General features: G+C 40.2%; 1 protein-coding gene across 1 annotated transcript in view; it reads right to left on the reverse strand.

Moving 5' to 3' along the window:
• SHLD2 (shieldin complex subunit 2) overlaps positions 1-25,596 on the reverse strand; it is a 34,489-nt gene that overhangs the window by 5,912 nt on the left and 2,981 nt on the right. Inside the window, exons 2-6 of the mRNA XM_045025431.1 lie at positions 24,130-24,237; positions 23,208-23,402; positions 17,231-17,365; positions 9,262-9,468; positions 7,253-7,487 (exon numbers count right to left, since the gene is read on the reverse strand). Of these exons, the coding sequence (XP_044881366.1) occupies positions 7,253-7,487; positions 9,262-9,468; positions 17,231-17,365; positions 23,208-23,402; positions 24,130-24,237 (880 nt within the window). The remainder of the gene's footprint in view (positions 1-7,252; positions 7,488-9,261; positions 9,469-17,230; positions 17,366-23,207; positions 23,403-24,129; positions 24,238-25,596) is intronic.

The raw sequence follows: 25,596 nt of genomic DNA on the forward strand, positions 1-25,596 counted from the left end.
TTAATGCTGCTGGAGTTTCACTGTATTGTATCATTAATTGTGATAGGCATCCAGAGCCTTGGATAAGTGCATTTTTAATAATTTTAAATCTAAATAAATAAATGAATAAAAGACAGGCACAAAATCATTCCAAGTCTGGGTCTTTACAGTAGATATGCCCACATCTCCGGGGCTACCCCACTAGGATGGCATGAGGGAGATAGGAGAAAGGGAAGGGGTCACTTCCATAGAAGAGATCTGCAACCACAGATGAGGTACAAGGTAAGAATGACAGATTTCCATAGCTCCAGTGTGTTGCATCCTATTTGGGGTACGTTTAGCTGCTATCATTATTTATATAATTGAGCAGGTAATATAAGGAGAAAACGCACCAAATTGCAATACCTTTTAATGCTTAACGTTCAACATATCTGCAGCAGATAGATAAGTTGATTGTGGCTGTGACATCTTCTCTATGAGCAAATTCTTTGACACACCATCTGCTATCCCCTAAACACTTAAGGTCGTAGCCACATTTCTTTGGATCAGATCTTATCTAAACATAGACAGTCCTGGTAAATAGTTAAGATAGGAGACCTCTAAGAAGTTAGTGAGGCGTTACAGAAAGTGGTGCTGGTATATTAGCTCTGTGCTACTGAAATAGATAGATAAAAATCAAGGCTCTGACCACATATGGTCTTCAAAGATCTGGTGGTACTTTTAATAATGAGGGTGTCCTGGCTAAATTCTAATTTGGGTACTGCTTTCTGCTTTCTCAAAGTTCTCCCAGTAGTTTTAACTGGAGGCTATATACTCAATTCCCTGAGCTGTTATGGAGAATTGTTGAACAGATGCAATGTTTTACTTCAGAAGAGGTGGTTACATTTCAGTGTAGATAGTTTAGGATCTCACTTTGTGATCCTTGGACATATATAAGGTGTCATATATAAGTGTAAGTAATTATTAGTGGCTTCCAGAAATGCCACTCCCACAACTTGACTGCAATATAATTAATTTAGATACCTTTTCAGGGGAACATACCAAGACCTGGTACTTCAAGTCTTTTTAAAATTGCCTGAAGGGAAGAGTTAGGAAATCAAAGTTCATATAATCAGCTAAAAGAAAGGAACATAAACTTTGTTAGCTAAGATGTCGATTCAGAAGAAATGTGAATAAATACCTAGAGATATAAAGATAAACAAAAAAAATAATTTAGTGCATCATAAGTAAGAAGCAAGGGTCTGTGGGACCCTGAGAATGTAAAGAGGTAAATCAAAGGGGTTAAGAAGACTGCAGAGAAGCTGGATTTATTTCCAGTTTGTTTGTTTTTCTAAATCACAAAAGATGAGAAAAACCTAACTGGGGGATACTTTTTTAAGATAATGAAAGTAAAGCACTATCCAAGGCAAAAGTAACAAAAAAGAGGTGATTCTGTTTTGCATCAGATTTAGTCTTGGATTTTTCATCTTCTACGAAATTGTGAGCATTCAACCAATATAGTTTATTTCCTCCAAAAATATGGAAATAAGTAACTGTTCACTGGATTTCCTAATAACTCAAATAATCTCCTGGAGAAACTGCTTAACTGCAAAAAACCTTCACATCAGAGATAAGCCAGAAATGATTTCATTTTAGACCTCTAAAATGCAAAATATTGTCTTTTGCATGTATCCTTAACACTTTGTGGGGTGAGTCTTGCTGCCTCATCATTTTGGGGCTTCTCAGGGCACGTGGGTTAACAAACTGAGGTAGATTTCTGTTTCTGAGGTAGATTTCTGGACAAAAACTTAAAACTTTTGCAATCCACAGTACAAAACAGATTGCAGAAAAGCCTGTAGTGGATCAAATGAGGCATTTGGAAAAGATTTACATTTGCTTGGTTATGCTTATTCTGGGATGTTGCCTGGTCTCAGGTTCTTAATTCAGACTTTCTTCCTAATGTCATTTAACTTCACTCAAAGGGTCTTACATAGTTAATAAAAATCAACATCTTGTTGTAATACCTAGTAGTAATTTTTTTCAAATATCTGTCACTCTCAATTCAACCTTCTGTTTGGTGCCTGACACAATGACTATGACTATGAACTATGTGTGGGATTCCCCTGCTCACATAAACATACCAGTACTTCAGCTAGCTTGATGAGAGCTAACGCAAATATAAATAGCAATGTAATCACAGTAGCACGGGTGGCGGCAGAGGACCAGCTTAGCCACACCGAATTCATACCCACTGGTTTTAGGTGATTATGTACTCAGCATGGCCAGCACAATGAGAATAAGTGAAAGTATGTGTACGTGAGCAGGGGAATCGCACTCCTAGCTTGTAGTGTAGACATTGCCTATGTCCGTTTTTATTTACAGTAGCATACCACAAAAAATACCGATCTGTAATTAATCTCTTATGCACAAGTACTATATTTTCTAATATGGCTACTTTTAACCCATTGCAAACTAGATATCCAGCTACAATTTGGTGACCATGGAGAGAGTATATATAGCCACCTCTATCAAGTCAAACACGCTATCTAAAAATACCCCTAAAATTAACTACTGGTACAGATAAGCAGGTACTGGGAAACTGGGTATTTTCATTCCATACTCTCTAATCCTTAAATGCTGCCACAATTCCAGCTCTCCACAGCAATATACAACATATACAAGTTTGCTGGGCCAAAACAGTATGATGCTGTTCACTTAAAGAAACCCCTGAGGACTAAAGCATATAAGCGCCTTGAACTAAAACAGGCATTGTGTGTGTAATTCCCTGTGCACTGGGAATCTGTTTGTTCATTATTACTGGCACTACTATGTTTTTTCTAACTAACAAAGTGCTGTTAGCTATAGATAAAGAAAATACAGCTGTGTGTCACTTGAAGGAAACACTATTACATCCTCCTCCTCCATAAAGAAAGTATAAGGAGGGGATGCAAAAGGGTAGATATCTGGGATAAAAACATGGAAAGAGGAAGAAAAGAAATAGCATTGTGACCTTTAAAATCCAAAAGAGGCATGATTGTATGAAAAGTTTACTATTCTTTTCAATCTCCCTTAGTTGACAATATTTTTTTCTGGGCCATTGTAACCATAGCCCAGAAGGAATGTGGTTTATTTTTACTATTTATTTATTTGAATTTTTAAAATACAACTGTAGGTACCCATTCAGTGCTCTGGGCTCTTGGTCCTTCAATTAAAAATCTAAACAAACATTTCTATATAAACACCATAATAGTCACCTCAGTCCAGGCCATGTACAGCCTAAGTCAACAGGGGGGAAATATGAGCTTTACAATATGCCTGCAAGGTTAATAAACCTGGGCGTCCGCAGATCATGGTTGCATTTCATAAATAAAGATAAAACATTTAAAAGGAAAAAAATCTAGCTAAGACAGTCAAAATATTTTATAATTCCAGGGATAATGATGTGTTTGTTAAGATATTAAAACAGCTCATCAGCTGTAATTTTTGTGCTGCTACTGAATCAAAATCAGATGCTATTTCAAGTTGGACATTTCCCTTGCTTTGTGAGACACCAGAAACACAAGCAAACGTACTATGAGATATTATATCTTATTCCTAATTATGCCCTAAAAATTAGTAAAAGTGATTAAGATTATGAATATGAATTAGTTAAAAAGAGACCTGTTTAAAGGTCACAGATGATCCATATTAGAACTCTTTGTGTAACAAAGTACAACAACATGCAGATTATAAAAATTTGACTCCCAAAAAAGGTGCAAGGAGCAGTTCTGTTTCTGGAACCACCAATCATGCTGAATTTACAACACTCTCATGCAAACAGCTTTAAATAACCTTCGGAAGAAGTCATGGGAGACATAATTCAGTGGGCTGAGGAGAAAGAAATGTTACTTGATCCCAATCACTAATATTAACTATTTTAAATTGAACCAATTTTGACATTTCATGCTCTTACAAAAATAGGGAAATAGAATGAGAACAGCATGTTTTGTTAATAAATTGTATCTCATATGAGATGTCTCTCTGGTGAAGCTGGGGAAAGAGACATCTCTTGTTAGACTGCACTAAGTAGTGTTACAACACGCAACTTGGAATTGCTATTAAAATATGCACGATGTTTTACTAGAACACCGAAGACCAGAATGTCAATGTGAAAACATTAGATACACACTACTCTTTATAAAAGTTATGGGTTCAAGCTCCACATAAAGGCTCAGACTCAGGAACTGATATACAATGCAACTCTAGGAGATTGTCTCACCATCATTTGAGCCAGCCTTGGGTGAGAGGTTAAACAGATGTCCTTTAGGCTCGTCTTGAAAATAGGAAGTTAAAATTTCCATGGCATGGGCACTTTATTTATTTTATTTATATCATGGACCAACCATATTTCTTTCATGCTCTTACAACAAGTTGAAAAACAAATTTAAAAAATAATTTCCTCTGATAAAATGCCAACAACGTTAAAAGAAATCTCTCCCTGCTGGACAAAACCAAATCTTTTTCATTTAATTCATGCTCATAGGAAAAGACTGAGTAAACAGATAAGCTTTGCGATGTGCCCTGCAAGTCATAATATTTGGCCTGGGTTACAGAAAAGGTGGGAAGCAAATTCCAGAGTTAAGGGCCTCTTCTGAAAATCCCCTACTAGCAATTCTAAGATATATAAATTGAAGGTCTAGGGAACTGTACAAGAACAAAATAGGCATTATTAACATCTTACAGAAGCAATCTCCTCCCATGTGCCTCAGACCTATTCCAGGACTGGTCATGTGCACACTTGTTTTCTTCTGTACCTACAGTAGACAGGTAGGCTTGGCTTTATTATAAGGTAGGTTGACTGACTGATGGCTGCTTCATATGGATTTTAACTTACGCAGCTGGTAATTTATTTATTTTTCTCAAAGGTTTGGACTAGTTTGGGTTCGGTATTCTTGTGATGTCTTTTATTAACGAAATAATGCCAAATCCTTATCTGTATTTGTACCAGGGCAGCACCCACCTTCCGCAAGCGCCCCCTTCTGGTCGGGTGTGTCTGCAATCTTTCAGTTTATGGTGACCCCTGTTAGTGGTTTCTCAGGTGGTTTTTCAGTGACTCAGCCCTGAGTCACACACACTGTCTGTAGGTGAAACAGAACAAACCCCTTCTGGGGTATACAGTCTTCACCTTGTCCCGGCCCTGGTATGGGAGCTGTAACCCCAGAGCTTCCTCCCTGGAGACACTGTCTTCTTGCAGCCCACCCTGAGCTCAGTCCTTACTCAGTCCCAGCAGCCAGCCAGGAGGTCCTTCTTAACTCCCCCAGTCCCTGCTAGCAAGTGTCTTGGGCTCAGACCCAGCAGCCAGCCAGGAGCTCCTTTTTATCTCCCCTAGTCCCTGCCCGCCCTCAGCTGTCCAGGGTCCTGTTGCTCTTTCAGCCAGCCAGGAACACAGCCCTCTTGCCTCCAGCTCCAGGCAGCAACTGACTACTGCTCTGTTCTGCAGCTTCTTTTATATGGTCTGATTTGCTGCTCCCTGAAGCCTCTCTCATTGGCTTCTTCCCTTCAACACCTCTAGGCCACTTGAAGGACTTCTCTTCTGGCTCCTCTCTGGGATAGGGTGTGGCTGGACCCTGAGGCCTCCAGCAGGGGGCCTCTGGACCTAGTTCACCCCATCGCAGTGCTACATAAAGAAGAGAAGGTACAGATGATGTCCTACTACTTCAGCACCCAAGCAGCAGGGTACTGTTCTACCATCCTCTTGAGTGCTACGGGAGGGACCTACCTAATTGCAGGGGCTGGCACACTACAGCTCTAGGGGGTACAGTCTGACAGTTTCGGACTGGCTAGACTCTCTGGCCCCCTCTAGCCAGATGCTATGGTGTACAGTGTCTGTTCCCCACTTGTGTAGCTCACATTAGTAGGCAGGACTGTACCCATGTATGTTCACATTGTATTGTCCATGACTAATTCTGGTTGTATGCTTTCTTTGTGGAAGGTGATTATGCTGCCATCTATGATTATTTAATACAGTCCTAAGGACACTGTCAGCACACAGAAAAGAACAAAATAATAGTTACTAAAATCTCTAATAATACAAAAACTAATCCCCTGGTATTTTTGAGTAGGGGATAATTCCAAGGACCAAGCTAATATTACCTTAGTCAATAAAAGGGACTCCTATGTTAATTGCTGTATGAGCTATTACTGAGTGAGAAATGACTGCTTTATTTGCTGGTACTCAATCACCACACTCCCTAGTCTATCTCCTTATAAAGCAAGTTAGGATAATTTAGGAAAATAAGGAGTTATATGTAAAAGTAAATTATGTGCCAGACTTTATGCTCATTGCCTCAGAATTCACCTGTACTATAGGCATGCTATGCTTAATCCACTTTGCAAACAAGGTAAAGGTAAGTAGGTGTTTGAAATAATAAATTATTTAAAACAAATAATGATCTCTACATTTAATAATTATGTTGTTAAATCAAATGATGAGGCTTAAGTTTGCTTTAACCTGTTATAAATCCGAGGGCTTGCACAGCCTATCTCATGCTGCCATCTGCTGTTCATTACAGTATGCTTGTTCTTTCCTATGCAATCAATTGGAAAGATGCCTTTTGTCCCCCTTAGTTTAAATTAGATGGCATATCTCGTTTTAGGATGAGGTTCTGCTTTCACCAAATTTGAAAGCTAGGCTGAGGCATGATATGGTCAAATGGATTTCTTGGGTTCTCACATAAGCGCTAGGACCAGGATCCTCCTTGATCCCTGTCCAGTGTTATAGTAACCCCCAAACATCACTACTATCCCCTCATCACATTAAATAGGAGTTAACAAATTATGATGGATTATTTAAAGATGGAATATAACCTTTAAGTAATGATGAAAATAATATAACATAAGGATACTTTGCATTCTGTAAAATTTTCCATCCAATGTACTTTACAAACACAAATGTAGTAAACCTAATATTGTTTCTGAAGAAGAAGAAGAAAAGTATTATCTCATTTTGCTGGTGGGGAAGTTAAGGCAAAATGAAGTTATAAGACTCATCCTATATCACACAAAAAGTCAGTGGCAAAGCCAGGAACAGAACTGCCTTCTGAGTCCCAGAAATATGCTCTGACCACCAGAAAATGCTATTTCTTAAAGAGCACACATACAGTATAGTAAGGATTAAAACATATTTCCATTCACAATGTTAATGTATGTGAAGCCAAATTTACATGAAATTTATTATGGTTATTCAACATATTTTAAATCTCTCTCTTTAATACTAAACATTGTTTTACTGGTCTTAGTTTCTTATTTGATTTACCTGTAGAACTTTCTCACTTTGTTAAATGGTAAGCAACTAAGGCACTGCTTGTAGATCTTGTTCTCATCAGTGTGTAGTTCCAACCCACATTTTGCACAACCTGAATAGATGATCATAGGAAGAGAAGCCAAAATACATTCTAATGAAGTGTCAGCATCTAAGATGAGTTGCCTGTACTGGGGAGTAGCAATGGTAAACTTCAAGTCTAAGACATGGGCTTTCAATTGAATCACTCCTATAAAAACAAAAGGATTAGATCAAATTTTGTGCCATCTTAGTATTTTATAATATCATAGAAAGCAGTAACAAGAAGATATGGCTCAACTGATTCAAAACAAACACTGTGTATAAATAACAATAGCCTGAGATTTACTTCATCTTTTTGGAACTGCACATTGACTTGCTTTACAAAGAATGATTTCCTCAGTGATGAAATCATTATGATAAAGAAAAATAAATCTGAAAGTAATGACCTATGTGCTTAAATATTACTGTGATAGATGCCAATATTTAAAAAAACAACTCCCCCCCCCAAAAAAAACCAGACTTAGAGATCAGACAGGCAATACATCATAATAGCTAAGATGTTCTCTGATTATAACAGTGCCAGGGATTATTCAAACATTTCTCATATACAGAGGTGTCTTGGTAAATAAACCTGGAAACATAAAACTTTCTATGGCAAGTACAACAACAGACAATGGGGAAACAGGATGCTATGATACACCAAAAGTTTATAGCATCAAAGGACAGTTTGACGGAGGGGAGCGGGAGCAGGAGCATTTGTTTTGCCTTTGTTCCACCTGGAGTTCTAGCTCTGTGTGTATCACATGGACACAATGACCAAGACTCAGTGGAGCCCAGGAGCATGAGAAGTGCAGCTGGAACATTCAGAAAATAAAAGGATAAATGTTAAACAAGTCCTACTGTGTATGTGTAAATGGTGATTTTCCACAGCTTATAACTTAACCAAATCTGGATAGATTGTCATGGGTACAGCAAAAGACACCTCTTCAACCTCAGGACTATGCCTCTGCCAAATTTTAAGTCTGTGATTCAAACTTCAAAGGTGTTAGATTTGTTCAAAATGTGATTACAAAAAATATACTAGCAAAAACTACCTATTTTCATTACTTAAGTTCCAAAAAATGGCTGTACTGTTAAAACTGATCACAATTACAACCAGCGGAAAACAACTGGTTATTGATGTGGATTAAAAAAAAAAATACTGAACAGGCGCCTTATCCAGACTGTGCACTGAACCAGAGAGGAGTCTTGCGGAAAACACAGTATGTAGCTATATAATTAAAAGCTATATCATAATGCACACACACTAGAGTGCACAGGAAACTATAACTCTTTCATTTCCTATCTTCTAAACACTTGACTTTGTATCATCAACAATGTTCTTCCAGCAGTTTTGTTGAATGACTATACACAGACAGAGGTGTCCATCCTATGCTCTGAGAGAAAATGTCTGTTTTGTTCTGCTCCAGGGGTTTACATAGCTTTTAAAGTTGAAAAGGACTATAATGCATAATAAAGGCCAAAAAACCTCATCTAGTAGTTCCTACACCTGCCCCAGTAATTTTTATTGAACCACTGCATATCTTTTAGACAGATTTCAAACTTGATTAAAGACTTCATGTGATGGACAATTTATCACATTCCTTGGAAAGCTTTTCCAATGGGTAATTATCCTCATAATAAAAAAATGTTACAGTGGAGAGTAGATGGCGATATTAACACATTTAATCCAAGCTATTTTTATTCTGCTCCCCTTCACAGGTCATCCCTATGCCTTCTGAATGAAGGCTGCATTCACACTTTGGCTGGGATACTGAGCAACTGCTTCCAAGACACACAATATCAGGCCTACAGCCAGCTGTGTGTGTCTGGTTTTAATGAAAACACTGTTAACGGTCATAAATATAATCAGTTTTCCTGCTTATCAATGCGTCTCTCATTTAAATAGGTAGTCACCAAAGAGCTATGGATTACAATCTCACCTGAACATTTTTCCTCCAAGTGTGTTGACAGATTTGTCATTTTCATGAGAGACTTTTCACTTTTTTGAAACTTCTCTTTAAATTCAACTGCCCTTTTATCATCATCAAACAGACACTCACAGGATGACCATGGAGTTGTGTGCAGTTCAATGTCACCTGAAATAGAACTACGTTGGGCAAGTAAATATTTAAATTCCCATATGTGATCTGAAAAATAAAGCAAGAACAAATAAAGACCCAAGAAATTGAGTTAACTTCCATGCTATGGTTAATACTTGTAGAAAGCTGCAAACACCTACGGGATTCCTTAATAAAACAGAATGATGTGCTCAGTGTTGTCTGCTATTGCAACTGTATCATAAGTCTCATGACAGCTGGCATTTTTCTTAAAAACTCAGTTCCTGGATCAAATTGATTGCATCAGACTCTCAGGTTTCACTAAAAAACGTAAGCTTTTTAGTCTTCATGGTTCCATATAAAAATTTTAAGACATGATCCAAGTGTACCCAAAAAGCAAACCCAGAAAGTAAAATGAACCCCAATTTTATCCTTTTAAAAATCTCGTGTTTTTTAAGGCAATCTAATAACTGGATGTGGAGTGCTGGCTGATTATAGTGAATGCTTGTCTTTGGCAATGCTGTTGCTCTCTGACACAGGACAGTCATGAGACCATAAAACATTCTTATTTAATGCAGTGAAATAGTATTGTAATAATTTCTTGTAAAATTTCTTTTTCAGAACTCCTTGTATTATGAATACTACTATTCCTTAGGAGTTACCTATAAAATAACTAAACTTTTTTTATATTTTGGTTTGTTATAAAAAGCTCCTATCTGTGTTTGGGAAAACAAAGGGGAAAATGTGCTAAACGTTGAAAGGGTTAATTACGAGAAAGATGACTTAAAAACACTAAGCTAAATTCTCCTCTCCAGTCCCCAAAAATGGGTCTCTTCATAGCTATTCTGGCTTCTTTGTGCCTGGAACTCCTATTGAAAGAAACTCAGTGCATGCTGGGAGAGTAGAACAGCCATAAAGAAATCAATTGTTGGGGGAGGGAAGGGGGTTTGGTGTGGTGAATTTAGCTCTAACTATGAAACAGCAATCCTTAAACTTACAATAAAGCAACTGTTCAGAGGTGGATTTTTTCTCCCTTTATGACTTATAAAAAGGGCCCAACTATCAATACACACTACTAAACCCAACTGTTGTCCAGAATTAGTTTACTGGCATGCGGTTATGGAGTTGAATCCTGGAACTTGAAGAAGGAAATTATATTAGTAGGAGAATTATAGCAGATATATCACTGATAAAAGTCATTTTGCCACTGTCCAAACATTGATCCATTTTCCAAAACTCTGTACTTTGTTCAGGACATTTCATTTTACTGACTTGCACAATAACAGATCACACACAGCAAATGATGAAGGCATTAAAATACAGAAATACTACACTATCTGCTTCAGGGATCAGTAAACCACACGCTTGTGCATATTCTTGAAACACAATCACATGATGAAGCTCCATTGCATAACTGAGGCATGAAGTTCAGTGCCCTCTTAGTGTTACACTACTTTTCAACCAAAAATTTAAAACAATGGGGTGACTATCCTTTTTGTGTAGGTATTTCATTCAGATGGGGTTTAAATCTGCTCCTCTATTCTGTGGGAGAAATGCATGTCATTGAGTGAAGAATACAACCCCTAAAATGAGGAGTACTTGTGGAACCTTAGAGGCTAACACATTTATTTGGGCATAAGCTTTCATGGGCTAAAACCCACTTCATCGGATGCATGCAGACTAACACAGCTACCACTCTGAAACCCCTAAAATATAAACTGTTTTATGGAGCAGTGCTAGCCACTCCATAGTTGAGGTTGAAGCTCACATTTGCGGGCTAGAGTGAACTCAATTTTCAACCCTTGACCCAAATTTCTCAAAAGAAACCAATCCATGTGAAATTTCACATATCTCATGCAAGGGAAAGTTTGGAGGGGGGGGGAATCAAAAAAGGAGCTTTAAAGTTTTTATATTTCTTTAACAATTCCCTGGCACTGACTTTTCCTAAGTTTTTTCAGCTTATCAGATCTCCAAGATGGCTTAGCCTACAAATTTCAGTTATTCACTTGTTTTCTTAGATGAGAAACACCTGTTCTTGGAGAAAGGAGGGAAACTGTCAATATGGGGATTACAATTATATTATAGGTGGTGCTTGTAACGCCACCTATAGTTAAGGTTGCCTGACACTTTCCAATAGAAGACCCTGTTTTCAGTTACTTACAAGATGAAAACAGGAATTCAGAGGTTAGAAGTAGAAGTGATAGGGGACAGAGGCAGGAGACGCTGATAGGATAGATAGGGGCAAGAGTCAAGCAAGAGGGTAAGAGTGGAGAGGCAGGAGTTGGGCTGAGGTGGTGGGATAGGAGCAGAAGGGGGCACAGGATGTCTGAGAGGAAAGGAGATGATAGGAGCAGAACTGCCTATGATACTACTAAAGCATACTCTCTTACAGATTTTGAAACTGAATACATTATTCCTGAATCTCAGCGTTCCTTTTCTGTCTAGCAATTAGCTATGAAAACCAGGGGCAAAGTTTGTGTCTCCAGCCCACTCTAATGACTGGTTCACACAGAAGATAACATCCTCTACTACTACTCATTACACTGTTAGCTCAAGCGGTAGAGGACTATACTGTGGATATAAAAGTCCCAACCTTGCTAATGACTCATATGGGACTCTAAAAATTGAAAAAACAAAAATGTCTTCTATAAAGTTTTGGTTTTTTTTAAATGAAGGAAACTACCTTAAACAAAAAGATGATATTAAAGAATCTTAAGGTTGTAAAGTCACACACAAAAATTAGGAATGCCAATCAAGGTTGCCTGTGTCTGATCACATAATTACATACTATTTAGTATGTGAAGACAATGTAGTGTCTCTTTTTGGATGCCATAACATACGAAGTGTATGAGAGGACGTATTTACCTCAGACTAAGATACATAAGGATGGGGTTAATTTGGAGGCTCATTATATATACACCTCTACCCTGCTATAATGCGACCCGATATAACACGGGTTCACGTATAGCGCAGTAGCAGCGGGGGTTCGGGAGCCACTTTAAAAGGTCCGGGGCTCCGGCTGCTGCGGGGAGCCCCAGGCCCTTTAAATCCTGCTGGAGCCCTGCCGCTGCTACCACGAGGCTGCAGCAGTGAGGCTCGTTGGCGATTTAAAGCGTTCAGGCTTCCCACAGCGGCTGTAGCCCGGAGCTCTTTACATCACTGCCGGAGCCCTGCTGCTCCTACCCTGGGGCTGCGGCAGCGGGGCTCACCGGCAATTTAAAGGGCCCGGGGCTCCAGCTGCTGCAGGGCTCCAGCTGCTGCAGGGAGCCCAGGACCCTTTAAATCACCGCTGGAGCCCTGCCGCTCCTACCCCGGGGCTACGGCAGTGGGGCACCACCAGCGATTTAAAGGGCCTGGGGCTTCCCACAGTGGCCGGAGCCCTGCTGCCCCTATCCCGATATAACAGGGTTTCAGCTATAACACGGTAGGGATTTTTGGCTCCCCACGACCGTGTTATAGCAGGGTAGAGGTGTGTTATATATATAAAATTAGGTCAACTTACAACCTCTGCAGTAATTACTGTGATGATGCATGTCCACACTACCCTCCTTTGGTTGGTGGTGTGCATCCTCACCAGGAGTGTTTCCACCAACCTAAGAGGGGCAGTGTGAGGAGCTGAGAGCTCCCTGCCAGGAGTCTTGCTTCTCCACAGGCTCCTGGAGGGCTGCCTCCCCTTTCCCTCCAGGAGCTGGGGGGAAGCTGCCCAGGGCTTTTCTCTCCCACATTTCCCGCCGGGAGCAGGAGGAAGCTGCCTGGGGCTTTTCACCACTGGGGTGAGGGGTCCAGCTGCCCTGGCTTCTCGCCCCTCCTTTATGGGAGTCGGAAAGGCCCACTTGGGCTTCTCATCCCAGTGGGGAGCGGGCTACAGGGGAGCAGGGAGATGCCCCACTGGGCTTCTCACCCCAGCTGCAGCCAGAAGCAGGGTCCAGCCAGCCAGCTCTCCAGGGGAGCGGGGGTTTTCTTGTCAATTTCACGGCTCCTGCCATGAAATTGACAAGACAGCGGATGTAAAGTACACAGTATCTACACAGACACTGCTTCCACTCTAACTACACCAACATAAGCCTTATGCCTCTTGTGAAGGTGGAGTTATGATGTCAGCATGGTAGGGCACTTACATTGGCAGGAGGAAGGCTGTAGTGTAGACACGGACATAATTCAGTCGACATAATGGGGGAGGGGGGTGGAATAACTCAGTGGTTTGAGCATTGGCCTGTTAAACCCAGAGTTGTGAATTCAAATCCTTGAAGGGACCACTTAGGGATCTGGGGCAAAATCAGTACTTGGTCCTGCTAGTGAAGGCAGGGGGTTGGATTCGATCACCTTTCACAGTCCCTTCCAGCTCTATGAGATAAGTTTATATATTATATAAACTGCCATTGTCAACCTGTGTAGTGTAGAACAGCCCTCAGGGTCTACACTTACCAGGGGATTGAGGAGCGGAGATCGATGCATCAGTGGTTGATTTAGTGGGTCTTCACTAGACCCATTAAAATCAACCACAGATCGCTCTCCCGTCAACTCATGTACTCCACTGGATTGAGAAGAGTAGGGGGAGTCAATGGGAGAGCGTCTCCTGTCGACATCACACAGTGTGGATCCTGTGGCAAGTAGGTCTAAGCTACATCGATTTGAGTTATGCTAGTCACATAACTCAAATTGCGCAGCTTAGATCAAATTTCCCCTATAGTGTAGGCAAGGCCTTGGACAAACTATACTGCCCAGAAGTAATGCTACAGACTGCATTCCTCTGGCTGAAGCAAGCCACTTTGTGTTTGCCTTTTCACTCTTTTTCTGGATCAAGCTGAAGAAATTCCTGTCTTATCACTATGTACATTGGGTTAGAGCAGGTTAATGCAGATTCCACAATTATGCAGAATTGTATTTTAGGTGTCTTGAAAAATATCACGTGGATCCTTAACATGACTGCCATATAATTTAATTTCTTTTCAGTCAATCATCTGAAAAGCTGTTTCTAGAGAAAGCAATTTTCATATGTTAAATTGATTTTTTTAAAAATCACCTTACTATGGTTGAGAAAATACACTACCCCCTCCCCCTCCAAAAAAGGAATTGATAAAAAAGCTGCCTGAAATTGGCTCAACAAGCACAGAAGACTGTAAATCCATTAAAGTTAATGAGAGACTTTCCACAGACTTCCATGGGCTTTCAATCAGATCCGCCATGCTCATTTCACCATTCGCTGTGTGCTTGGTCACTGTCTCTCTAGCCTAGTCTATCTAGCTCTTATATCTTTTAAACTATTTTCTTTTATGACCTCATCTGGCAACTTGTACAGTCCCCAGTGCTACTACTCTTCGGGGAAAAACAATTCTGTCGGTATTCTCAATTTTTAGATTGTTCTCTATGGTTTTTAATACTCCTCACTAGTGTGAGCATTGATCTTTTTCATTTTTCCAAACTCCTTCATAATAATTTTCTCTATTGCTTCAGTTAACCCACATTGGCTTTTCTCTAATAGAGAGACCTTCACTTTTCCTAAATGCTGGGATCATCCTAGTAGCTCTTGCTGTATTCTTTCCAGGGCAGTATAAAAATAATTGTTGTAATAACTACTGCTCTCAGATATTAATTTTCATGTCCTTCTTTAAATCATAGAAGACATTCAGTCAACTTGACAGCAGAGAGTACTGCTTTTTTTTTTTTAACGTTACATTTATTTCTTTGGCCTCATAAAAGCTTATTTTATATCAGCAGTAAATTCTCTACTTGTGCTACGATTTTGACAAACTGCATATTGCTACTTAGTCAGGATGAGGTGCTTACATACATTAGTCAGGACCGCAATATTTTGACACAACCTTATCTAGTATGCGTCGCAAATTCATTTTTTAGGAACACAAGGAATACATTTTTAGTTGTAAAATCTTCATGGGTGAAATCCTGTCCTTAATGGGAATTAGACATTGCCTTCAATGGGTCCAGGATTTCACCCCATGTTACTAGGCCTGCTCTGCTCTCCAAAGGCTGTTGGCCAACAGAAAAGTATTTCATCATTCAAGCCATCATGTTTGGTAACTTCAGCCAGATCAGAGTAATATAGATAATAGAGTCTGTACTACCAGATGCTATTACAAAGAAAGTCTATAGAACTGGAACAGTTTTTAGTGGCAGAGTATGAGTGTTTTCTTTACAACTTCAGTGAGAGGTGAAAATAACTGTACCTCTTTGTTAAAAGAATTTGCTTTGATGTTTCAAGATAGAGTTATTAATATCACTAAATATCCTTCTGTCTTTCCAGGGAAGTATAAAAAAAACTGCAATTCCTCATCCCTACTTATCAAGACTACTATGTAAAGTTTAACCTTTTAGTACACATGGCCATCACATGCCTAGCTGTTTGTGTCTCCTAGCAAGAATGACCATCATGTGGTCTCTTCCTGTGACCCAATTATGCCAATTAATTGTTGTGACCTATACACTTGTTTGGCATGACGTGGACTTTTCTTGGCTGTCTTGTTGGGATCAAATGTTCATGGCTTGTCTATCAGTGATGGGTATTTGGACAGTTGAGAAATCAGTCTTTTATCTTGCATTTTAGATATAGTCTTTTAATGATTAAAATATGTGAATTGCTAGATTCATAGAACACTAACTGGAGAATAAATTACAAGCTCTCTGGCACATTTAAAAGCATTATAATAATCCTATACATGGTTATATGTTATTAGAATTTCCTGCTATCATCCACTGAAGGGACCAAACAACAAAGTCTTTATTATAGCATAGTATCTTATGGCTTGATTATCCGTTGTAACTATTTAACTTGCTGCAGCACATAGTGTAGTGTCAAGAAACTTTTCAATGATCTCCCATATTATTTAACAGTTAATACTTCACCTTTCTCAGTTCTGTAAGGAACTTACAGGAGTTTTGCCATTGCCTCCAATGGGTCCAGGATTTCACCTCATGTTAATCTCCCATAAATTCTTTATTTCTCTTGGACAGTATTCACATGTCCTATTCCCTTCTTATTACAAAATACCAAAAAATAAAGGTCATGAAGGTTTCATCAGCTTAATGCTCAACTTCTGCTGGTAGTCTACTCTCTTCCCATTATTATTTTTTGTGTCTTATTGCTTTAGTTCTACCCGCAGCTACTTGAGTTTTGAAAGAGCGTGTGCTCCAGAGGTTAGAGCAGGAGAAGCAGTAGTCAGAATTTCCAGGATCTATTTCCAGCTCGACTACAGATTCACCATGTGACTTGGGCAAGTTTCTTAACTTTTATGTATTTCAGTTTCCCCATTTGTAAAAATGCATGTAATATTGCACCTCACTGAAGTGATGTCTTTTTAAAATCTTGCCTCAAACATTTATGGCAATAATCTTGATAGGCACTGAGCATCCTCAGATTGATATCAATGGGTTAAGAGGGCATTCAGGATTTCTCAGGATCAACCTCTAGGTCAAAGCTAGACTAACATCTGTAAAGCCCTGTGAGATTCTGATACATGAAAAAATAGATAAAGCATGAAATCACTGCTAAACCCTTAAACAGCAATTTAAAACTCTCACTGGTGTTCCAGAATAAGTGGACAAAGCAAGCTGAAGTTTCTGAGCCAACTTGCATAACAAAAGATAGTGTAGAGTGGTGGGAATTGTTAAAACTTCTAAAAACCTCAAGTACGTTGTCACAATAGGACTGAGAGACATTTACCCATTGAATAAAAATATTTACTAAATGAATGTTTTAACACAGTTAACAGCATCATGCAAAACATATTCTCATGCTACCTTTTCTTGCTCTTCTCTTGACCTTTACTATGACTGCAGATTACATATATTAATCATTCACCTGGATAATACATACAAAGAGTTTATTTATACTTACCCTTTTTCCTTTGAAGTTGAGGACACCAGGCTGCCCCTGGTCCCCATAATACCATCAGAAAGTGCTGATCTCTGATCTGTTCCACAGTTAGAATAATTTTTCTTTGCTTTTCTCCTTTGTAACTGTATACAGACTCTGAAAAGGTTTTAAATGATATCACTGTGATTTTACAGAAATACTTATTTAAAATGTACATAGACTCATAGACTTTAAGGTCAGAAGGGACCATTATGATCATTTAGTCTGACCTCCTGCACAATGCCATCCATCCACTCCTGTAACAAACCCCTAACCTATGTCTGAGTTCCTGAAGTCCTCAAATTGTGGTTTGAAGACCTCAAGCTGCAGAGAATCCTCTAGCAAGTGATCATGGTGGACAAGAGTCAGTTAATATTTATTATTGCAAGGGTGGGACCGGAGTCTTTTTGGAGGGGGGAGAGTTTGGGCAGTAAGGTGAATGGTAGTATATTTTGCAGGACTAGCAAAAATGCTCCAGTTGGCCCTGCTGTGAATATGGAATCAAATCCATGAAAACAAACCCTGCCTACGCACTGGCTGAAAATACCTGTGAACTCACAGCACCAATTAGGGAGGAGTGGGGAGAGGGCAGCAGATGTTTTCCCCTACTCACATTTTTTGCACTTGCTCAAGTTCCATAAGTCAGAGCCATGGAGGGTTGGGGGAAAGGCCTGACCACTTTTAAGCAGTGGTCCCATACTATACCAGTACAGCTGCTGCCAGAGCATTACTTCAGTTTTTTGGTCACAATGGCACTGAAATTGGACCCAACTCTGTACAAATGGGGTTGCAACCAGGCCAAATTTCAGTGAGCGGCATTGTGACGTGGTGCTCAGGGTCACACCACCACTCAAATTTGGCCCAGCCACCCCTCCATCTGGATGGAGGGGTGGCCGGGCCAAATGGTGTGACCTGGAATGCCGGGAGTCTGTTACTGTGCAGCACAGTGCACAGGAGTTTGTCAAGAAGTCAATTCCTGGCAACACTGGCTCAAGTACTTTGTGAGTCAGAGAAATAGGAGACTTCCATTGAGAACAACAGGTGAGATGCACTTTTGAAAATAGAGCCACTATTTAGGTGCTTTAATGGTAGAGGCTGAGTACTAAGACTTTTTAAAATATTGCCCCAAACATTTATGGCAATGATCTTGATAGGCACTGAGCACCCTCGGATTGACATCAATGGGATAAGAGGGCATTCAGCATGTCTCAGGATCAAGCTTTAAGTCAAAGCTAAAAAAAAATGCTGTAATAGTTTAGCTGCTTTCTCAAAGAGAAACATTTTTCTATTACTTTTCACTCAAAACAGGAATTATTGCTGTGTGTACAAACAGACTGAAAGGGATAACAGTGGTAAATCTTGAATGTATTATTATAAGAGCCCTGTTCATCTCTTCATTCTTGAAGTCACTTAGAGTCCTAGAGTTTTAGGGCAGACGGGATCACCAGATCATCTAGCCTGGCCTGCTGTATATCACAGGTCATCAACACCAACCAGTACCCACACATTAAACCCAGTGACCAAAATATTACAGTCCACAGAAAACTAAACTATTACGTGCCACAGGGAGAGAATAGGAAGGACCAAGGAGCACCAATGCCCGAGGCCACCATAATGGCAATGCACTGATTAAGTGCAATGCACTGATTAAGTGCAATGGACCTCTACCCCGATATAACGCTGTCCTCAGGAGTCAAAAAATCTTACCGCATTATATCGAACTTGCTTTGATCTGCCGGAGCACCCAGCCCCGTCCCCCTGGGAGCACTGCTTTACTGTGTTATATCCGAATTCGTGTTATAGTGAGTCGCGTTATATTGGGGTAGAGGGGTATATCCAGATAATCCTGGCAAATGATACCCCTCCCTACCCCTCCACCCCCCACACAAAGTGCAGAGGAAGGCCAGAAACCCTCAATGTCACTGTCAATCTGACCTGGGGGGAAAATTCCTTCCCAACCCCTTACATGTGATCAGTTAGATGCTGAGCATCTGAGCAGAAACCGGGAACTGAAACACGTAAGGGTGAGAATGTCTGGTTACACATCAGAACACTGGTCCCACCTATTCCAGTGGCCCATTGCCATCTCTAATACTTCAGATGAAAGAGAACAAAACAAAAACAAAACAAAATATACTGGAGGAAGGGGGTAGGGAGATCCCTGCAGGTGGCTGGCTAAAGCCCTGAAGCACGGGATTTTAGGAACATAAGACATAAACTGGAAGTGAGCTCCAGGGCTATCACTGCACCCAACCATCACAAAACAAAACTAGTCATAAAATCACACTCAGAAATTTGTCCAGCTCTCTCAAAATGAAGTTGCTTTCCCCCACACTCCTATGGGATGCTCTTCCAGAACCTCACTCCTGATAGTTCTCCTCCTTCTAATTTCCAGACTGAATTTGTTCATAGCCAGTTTATACCTATTTGTTCTTGTGCCAACACTGCCCTTTTGCTTAAATAGATCTTCATCCTCCCTCCCTACTGTTTACTCCCCTTCTTTTTGATAGGTTGAACAAGCCAAACTCATCTAGTATCCTCTAAGATAGGCCTTCCATTCTCCTAATCATCCTAATAGCTCTTCTCAGCACTATTCAAGTTTGAATTCATCTTTCTTGAACATGGACAACCAGAATTGTACAAAGTATTCAAAATGAGGTCTTAACAGTACCTTATATAATTTTTTAAATTAATATTTCTCTTTCTCTCTACTAGAAATACCTTGCCTGATAATCCCAGGTCTGCATTTACTTTTTTTGCAGCTGCACCACATTGGTGGTTCAGTCATTCTGTAATCAACCCATACGCACCATTCTCCCACCTCCTCCATCACTTCCAGATGATTAGCCCACACATGTAGCAGAAATTCTTATTATTAGACCCTAACAGCATGACACCGCACTTTGTACTATTGAATTTCATCCCATTACAGTCACTCCAGTCTTCAAGGTTATCCAGATCTTCCTGTATAATATTCTGATCCGCCTCTGTATTGATGATCACTCCCAACTTTTTATCATCAGTAAATTTCATTAGTACACTCTTTTAATATCAAGGTCACTGATAAAATAATGAGTAAGATTGGGCCCTAGACTGATCCTTGGGGAACTCTACTAGTAATCTCCCTCCAATCCTTTTACCTTTCACCTTTTACCACAACCCGTTGCCTTCTCCCCTTTAGCCAGTTCCTTATCCATCCTACAATTCTTGTACAGTACTAATTCCCATCTTCTCTGATTTAACTAGTCATTTCTCATATGTGTCAAGAGCTTTAAGGAAGTCCAAGTACATTATTAGATCTACTGCATTTCCCTTGTCTAAAAAATCAGTTCTTTTCTCAAAGAAAGAACGAACAGTTCTGGCATGAGCTACCTATGATAAATCCATGTTAAATTATATCTCCTTTACCATTTACCTCAATTAATGTAATTATCCTTTCCCCTCACAATTTGTTCTAAAGCCTTGCATACAGATCTGTTAGTCTGAACTAGGTAGTAATTCCTGGGATCACTTCCCCCCCTCCCTTTCTTAAATATAGGAATGACGTTAGCTATTCCTCAGTCATATGGTATTATCTCCCCACAGAGAGAATTATTAAAAATCCTTGCTATGAGATTAGCAATCTCATGTGCCAGTTCTTTCAGTATTCTGAGATAGTTTAGGGCTTTAAACCTACATTCAGTGTTTCTCACAAATACTTAATATAGTTCTCCAATAGCAAATTATATTCAAAATATAACTGTTGAGATGTAGGTACAGTATATGCAAGCATCCATCATGGAGAATTCCACCTTTAGAAAGTTCAATCTCTAGGAGAATAAAGACAATATTGACAGTTACAGGTAACAGTGTGGGGAAGTAGGAGAAACAGGTGAAAGGGACCCTACTACTGCTTTCACTGAAAGAAGGAGCCAGCTCATGCCAGTGATCCCAGACTAGGACCCCTTAGAGAAAACAAAGGCTATCTTCTCTGCTCTAGGCAAAAAGCTATCAGCTTCCCTCTCCCTCTGTCAAGCCATGCTCACACTTGACCCCGTTATGTCTTGCTCAGGTCACCCAGAACTGGGAGCCACTGTGTTACTGCTCTGTCTCAGCAAGAGTGAGTTTTGCTGCTGCTAAGTTATGTGTTAGCTCCCTGCCACACCAGCAAGTCAGCCTGGCCAGCAAACTCCTCGGGATTCTGCCAGTCCAAATACTGCCTTGCAGGTAACACTTAGCGAACACCAGTTTCCAATTTCCCCGGAGACAGCTTCCTGCAATGTCCACTAGACTTTCACAGAAGTTATTAAGATCTCTGCCTCCAAAGAGACAGTGCACAGAAAGGCCTCTTTGGTTACCAGAAGACTTACACTTCAATACACCAGCACTGAGATGGTTTTGTAATGAAACAGGAATAAGTTTATTAACAAAGAACACAGTTTTGAGTGATTTCAAGTAAAAGTGAAAAAGATTGAAAAGGTTACAAACAAAACATGCTTTCTAGTGACTAAAACCTAACTTCAGCAAGTTACGATCCTTGTCCAAGTAGGTTTATCACCTACAGTCAATTTCCAGAGACTTCAACCCCCTTAGCTGAAAGATCCACCTTTCTCAGATTTCAAGAGCTCTGGCCTCTCGTGTTTCTCTGGTGATGACAACAAAATGGCTTTCTGTTTTTGCTTATAATTTCCGTAATTCCACTGTCTCTGTTTCAAGAGTCAGGACAGCTTCCTGAGGGTACACCCTCCATCCCCCATCATGATCATTAAGTGGTCATCTCACCCATTTGCTAGTTTGATGGCTTTGTTTACCTTCTACGTAAACGTTCTTCCATTGTTTCTGGTCGCATCTTGCTCAATTTACATTGGAGATACAATCAAGCAGACAAAACAACATTCTTTTGTTTATGACAGGCTGGGATTATACACTGCCTGCCAAACTCCTTTATAAGAATGTTTCCAGCATACATCTATAATTCTTTATATACTACCTGTATATATGTCATGCAGTAATATTAATGACCAGCATGTTACCAATTTGCATATGATACCTTCATGACACCTTTTAGATATAGATTATGACAACAATGAGTTTGGGCAACGAGTGTGTCAGGCCTGATGTGAGTTATGGTATGATGTGCCTTCTACCCAGGGCCGGCTCCAGACCCCAGTGCGCCAAGCGCGCGCTTGGGGTGGCATTTTGCCGGCAGGGCGGCAGGCAGGTCCGGCAGACCTTCCGCAGTCATGCCTGCGGGAGGTCCACCGGAGCCGCGGGTCCAGCGGACCTCCCGCAGGCATGACTGCGGACGGTTCGCTGGTCCCGCGGCGCGGGTGGACCTCCCGCAGGCATGCCTGCGGATGCTCCACCCGAGCCCCGGGACCAGCGAACCCTCCGCAGCTGCGGGAGGTCCACTGGACCCAGGGGACCAGCGGCCCCCCCGCAGTCAGGCCTGCGGGAGGTCCGCTGGTCCCGCGGCTCCGGTGCACCTCCCGCAGGCATGACTGCTTGGGGCGGCCAAATTCCTAGAGCCGCCCCTGCTTCTACCAGTTGGCATTGATAGGCTCCTGGGGTGAACCCCCTTCCCAGTCAACTAGCAGTTTTCAGGTTCCTCCCCACCCCACCAACAATCAGCTATTGGGGATTTCATGCTGAGTTGTATTCAGAAGGGAGAACAACTTTCATTGATACAACAATCATCTTTTGTGCTGGAACACAGTTCTGACTGAAAGCAAAGCCTGGCCACTCTGGGGTGACCAGAGCAGAATATGGAGGTATAGGTGGGAAAAAGCAAACATCTTCTAAAATTTAACTGGTGATTTTTAAAAAGTTAGAAAAAAAATCTCTAAAATTTACTGTCATTTAAAAATGCTGGTTTGTGGAGCAGGATTTAACTACCTTTTAGCATATTGGCAAGGTATCTGGGCTTGCAACATAATCATGAACTTGTGTCAGTTAAGCTCTAACAAACAAGTCCACTTACCTGTTAGTATAGTGATGCTGACAAGTTTTAGTACTGAATGCACCAATGTATCTGGCTGAAGTTGGTCTAGCTGGACATGCTGTATGCGATCCAACTTCTGCGGTTGTCTGTGTGGGAGATCTCTGAAGTAGGCAAATTTTGAAGACACATATGCCAATAAATCTTGGAGAACATCAACAGCTACAACATGGGAAACTTAAAAAAAAGAAAAGAAAAGGAAAAGAAAAAAATCTGACCCTTTTTCTTTTTTTTTGGCCAAGAAATATATTATAATCTGACTAGTGAGTGTTTGAACTGAAAAAAATAATTCTGAACCAGGGCAGAACCTGGAAATATCATCATAAACAGTTCATCATTTGATTCAGACTTTAAATTAAAACTTTTTTATTTGCCATTTAAAAAAAACAAACTAACCATACTTTATTATTTGACAGAATTTCAGCACAACAACATGTGTGTTGCTTTAAATGCACCCAAAATTAGTAAGAAAACAAAAACAGCTCTTACATGGGTACAGAATCATATAAAGTGGTCCTCATTAAAAAGTCAGCATTTACTGAAGAGCTGTATCTGAAATATGGCAGTTATTTCTTATTCTAAGTACAGAGAATTCAGATAGTTTTGTAAATGTTTGCTTTGTATGATGAACACTCAATTGTGTCACATAGTCCATCTGGCTAACAGTCCAGGATTGCTGTTTACAGATCACTTTCTAGTGTTCTGCACACTTTAGATGTTTACCTTTGCAGGGAAAATCCAAACAACAATAAAAAGATTATTTTTTAAACAGCCAATTTTCTTTTAAAATAAAATTTAGAAAATACATGATTTGTAAACAATTCTCTTCTTTTAATTTGAATCTAGTGAAGTTGAGAATTAGATAAACTATAAAGACTCCCTTATGCACATATTGCAGTCTCACATTCTTTGGGATCGATAGCTGAGCAGCTCCCCAGATTAAATAACTGACTGGTAAATGTTGACTGCAGCATCATTTCTCCATACCAATGGTTCTCATACACAGTGACATCTGCAACAAAGAAAGCAGACATCAATCCACAGCACATTAATGGTTGATGTATATACAGGTCGTACTTCAGCACTGGAAATCTTTAAAGTGACTTTAGCTCTGAATCTGAATTTGGAATCTTATTTCACTAATAGCAGCAAAGAATCCTGTGGCACCTTATAGACTAACAGACGTTTTGCAGCATGAGCTTTCGTGGGTGAATACCCACTTCTTCGGATGACTTGCATCCGAAGAAGTGGGTATTCACCCACGAAAGCTCATGCTGCAAAACGTCTGTTAGTCTATAAGGTGCCACAGGATTCTTTGCTGCTTCTACAGAACCAGACTAACACGGCTACCCCTCTGATATTTCACTAATGTTTAAGTTGCTCCATCTGTTTCCTTGGTCTTTTCCAATGCATTATGGCCTGCCTGCTGTTCCTGTCTTGCCAGTGGCCTCTCCACTACTCAGGTAGGCTACTTTCCTTTTATGTGCTATATAAACAGTGATCTAGGGCTGACCTTGAAAGATGCAGCCAAGCTGTTATTTTGGCTTTAAATATATTCCTAGGACCTGAGCCTGCAAAGTTGTTCTATGCGGGCAGAAACCTATCCATATGCAGAACTCTGGAACTCTGCATAGCCCATGCAGAGCAGCTGGCAGGACTGGAGCACTAGCTTGTGGCTGAAGAGTGTTTTTAGAAGAGGCTATTTAATTTTACAACAGTTTAATTTTAAAATGAATAATTTTCAGAATTCACAGAGAACCAATAAAAGCACTGCTTTATCAAGTCCTCTCAATGGTAGTCATCCTCTACTGTATGATATTTAATAGTCCAACACCAAGTATCTCATAAAGACACATTATACAAGGGAATTACATTTATCTAGTATGATTTCCAAACAGCAAGGCAGGTAGACTAACAGTTTCTTATTGACTCATATAGCCTGTCTGAGGCAAGCAGTGGTAGGCTGTCTTAAAAATACTTTGGATGGTGTCTGAGATAAGGTAAACAAAAAGAGGAAAGAGGCAGGGGGAGCTCTCTTTACTTTCAGTTTTTCTATAACACATAATGCCACAGTACCTAAGCAATAGTAAAAAAGTTTAAACTATACAACAAACAGAATTTAAACATTCAAAACTTTGACTGAAAAAGGCACAACAAGCAAGAGATAATGGAGACTATCAATATTAGAAACAATTTTGTTGAAATGTCGGGGGGGGAAATCACAATTTCTCATGTTGAATTCTTAGAGGTTCAGATATCAGTCTTTGGCACAGTATAAGAGCCTACATAAAAGTAGGGATAACCAGATAAAAATACCCCAGCATTAGTGCTTGTGGGATTTGATCATAGGAATAATTCTACATCACCTTCA

The sequence above is a fragment of the Mauremys mutica genome, chromosome 7 (assembly GCF_020497125.1).
Source record: "Mauremys mutica isolate MM-2020 ecotype Southern chromosome 7, ASM2049712v1, whole genome shotgun sequence".
NCBI lineage: Eukaryota > Metazoa > Chordata > Testudines > Geoemydidae > Mauremys > Mauremys mutica.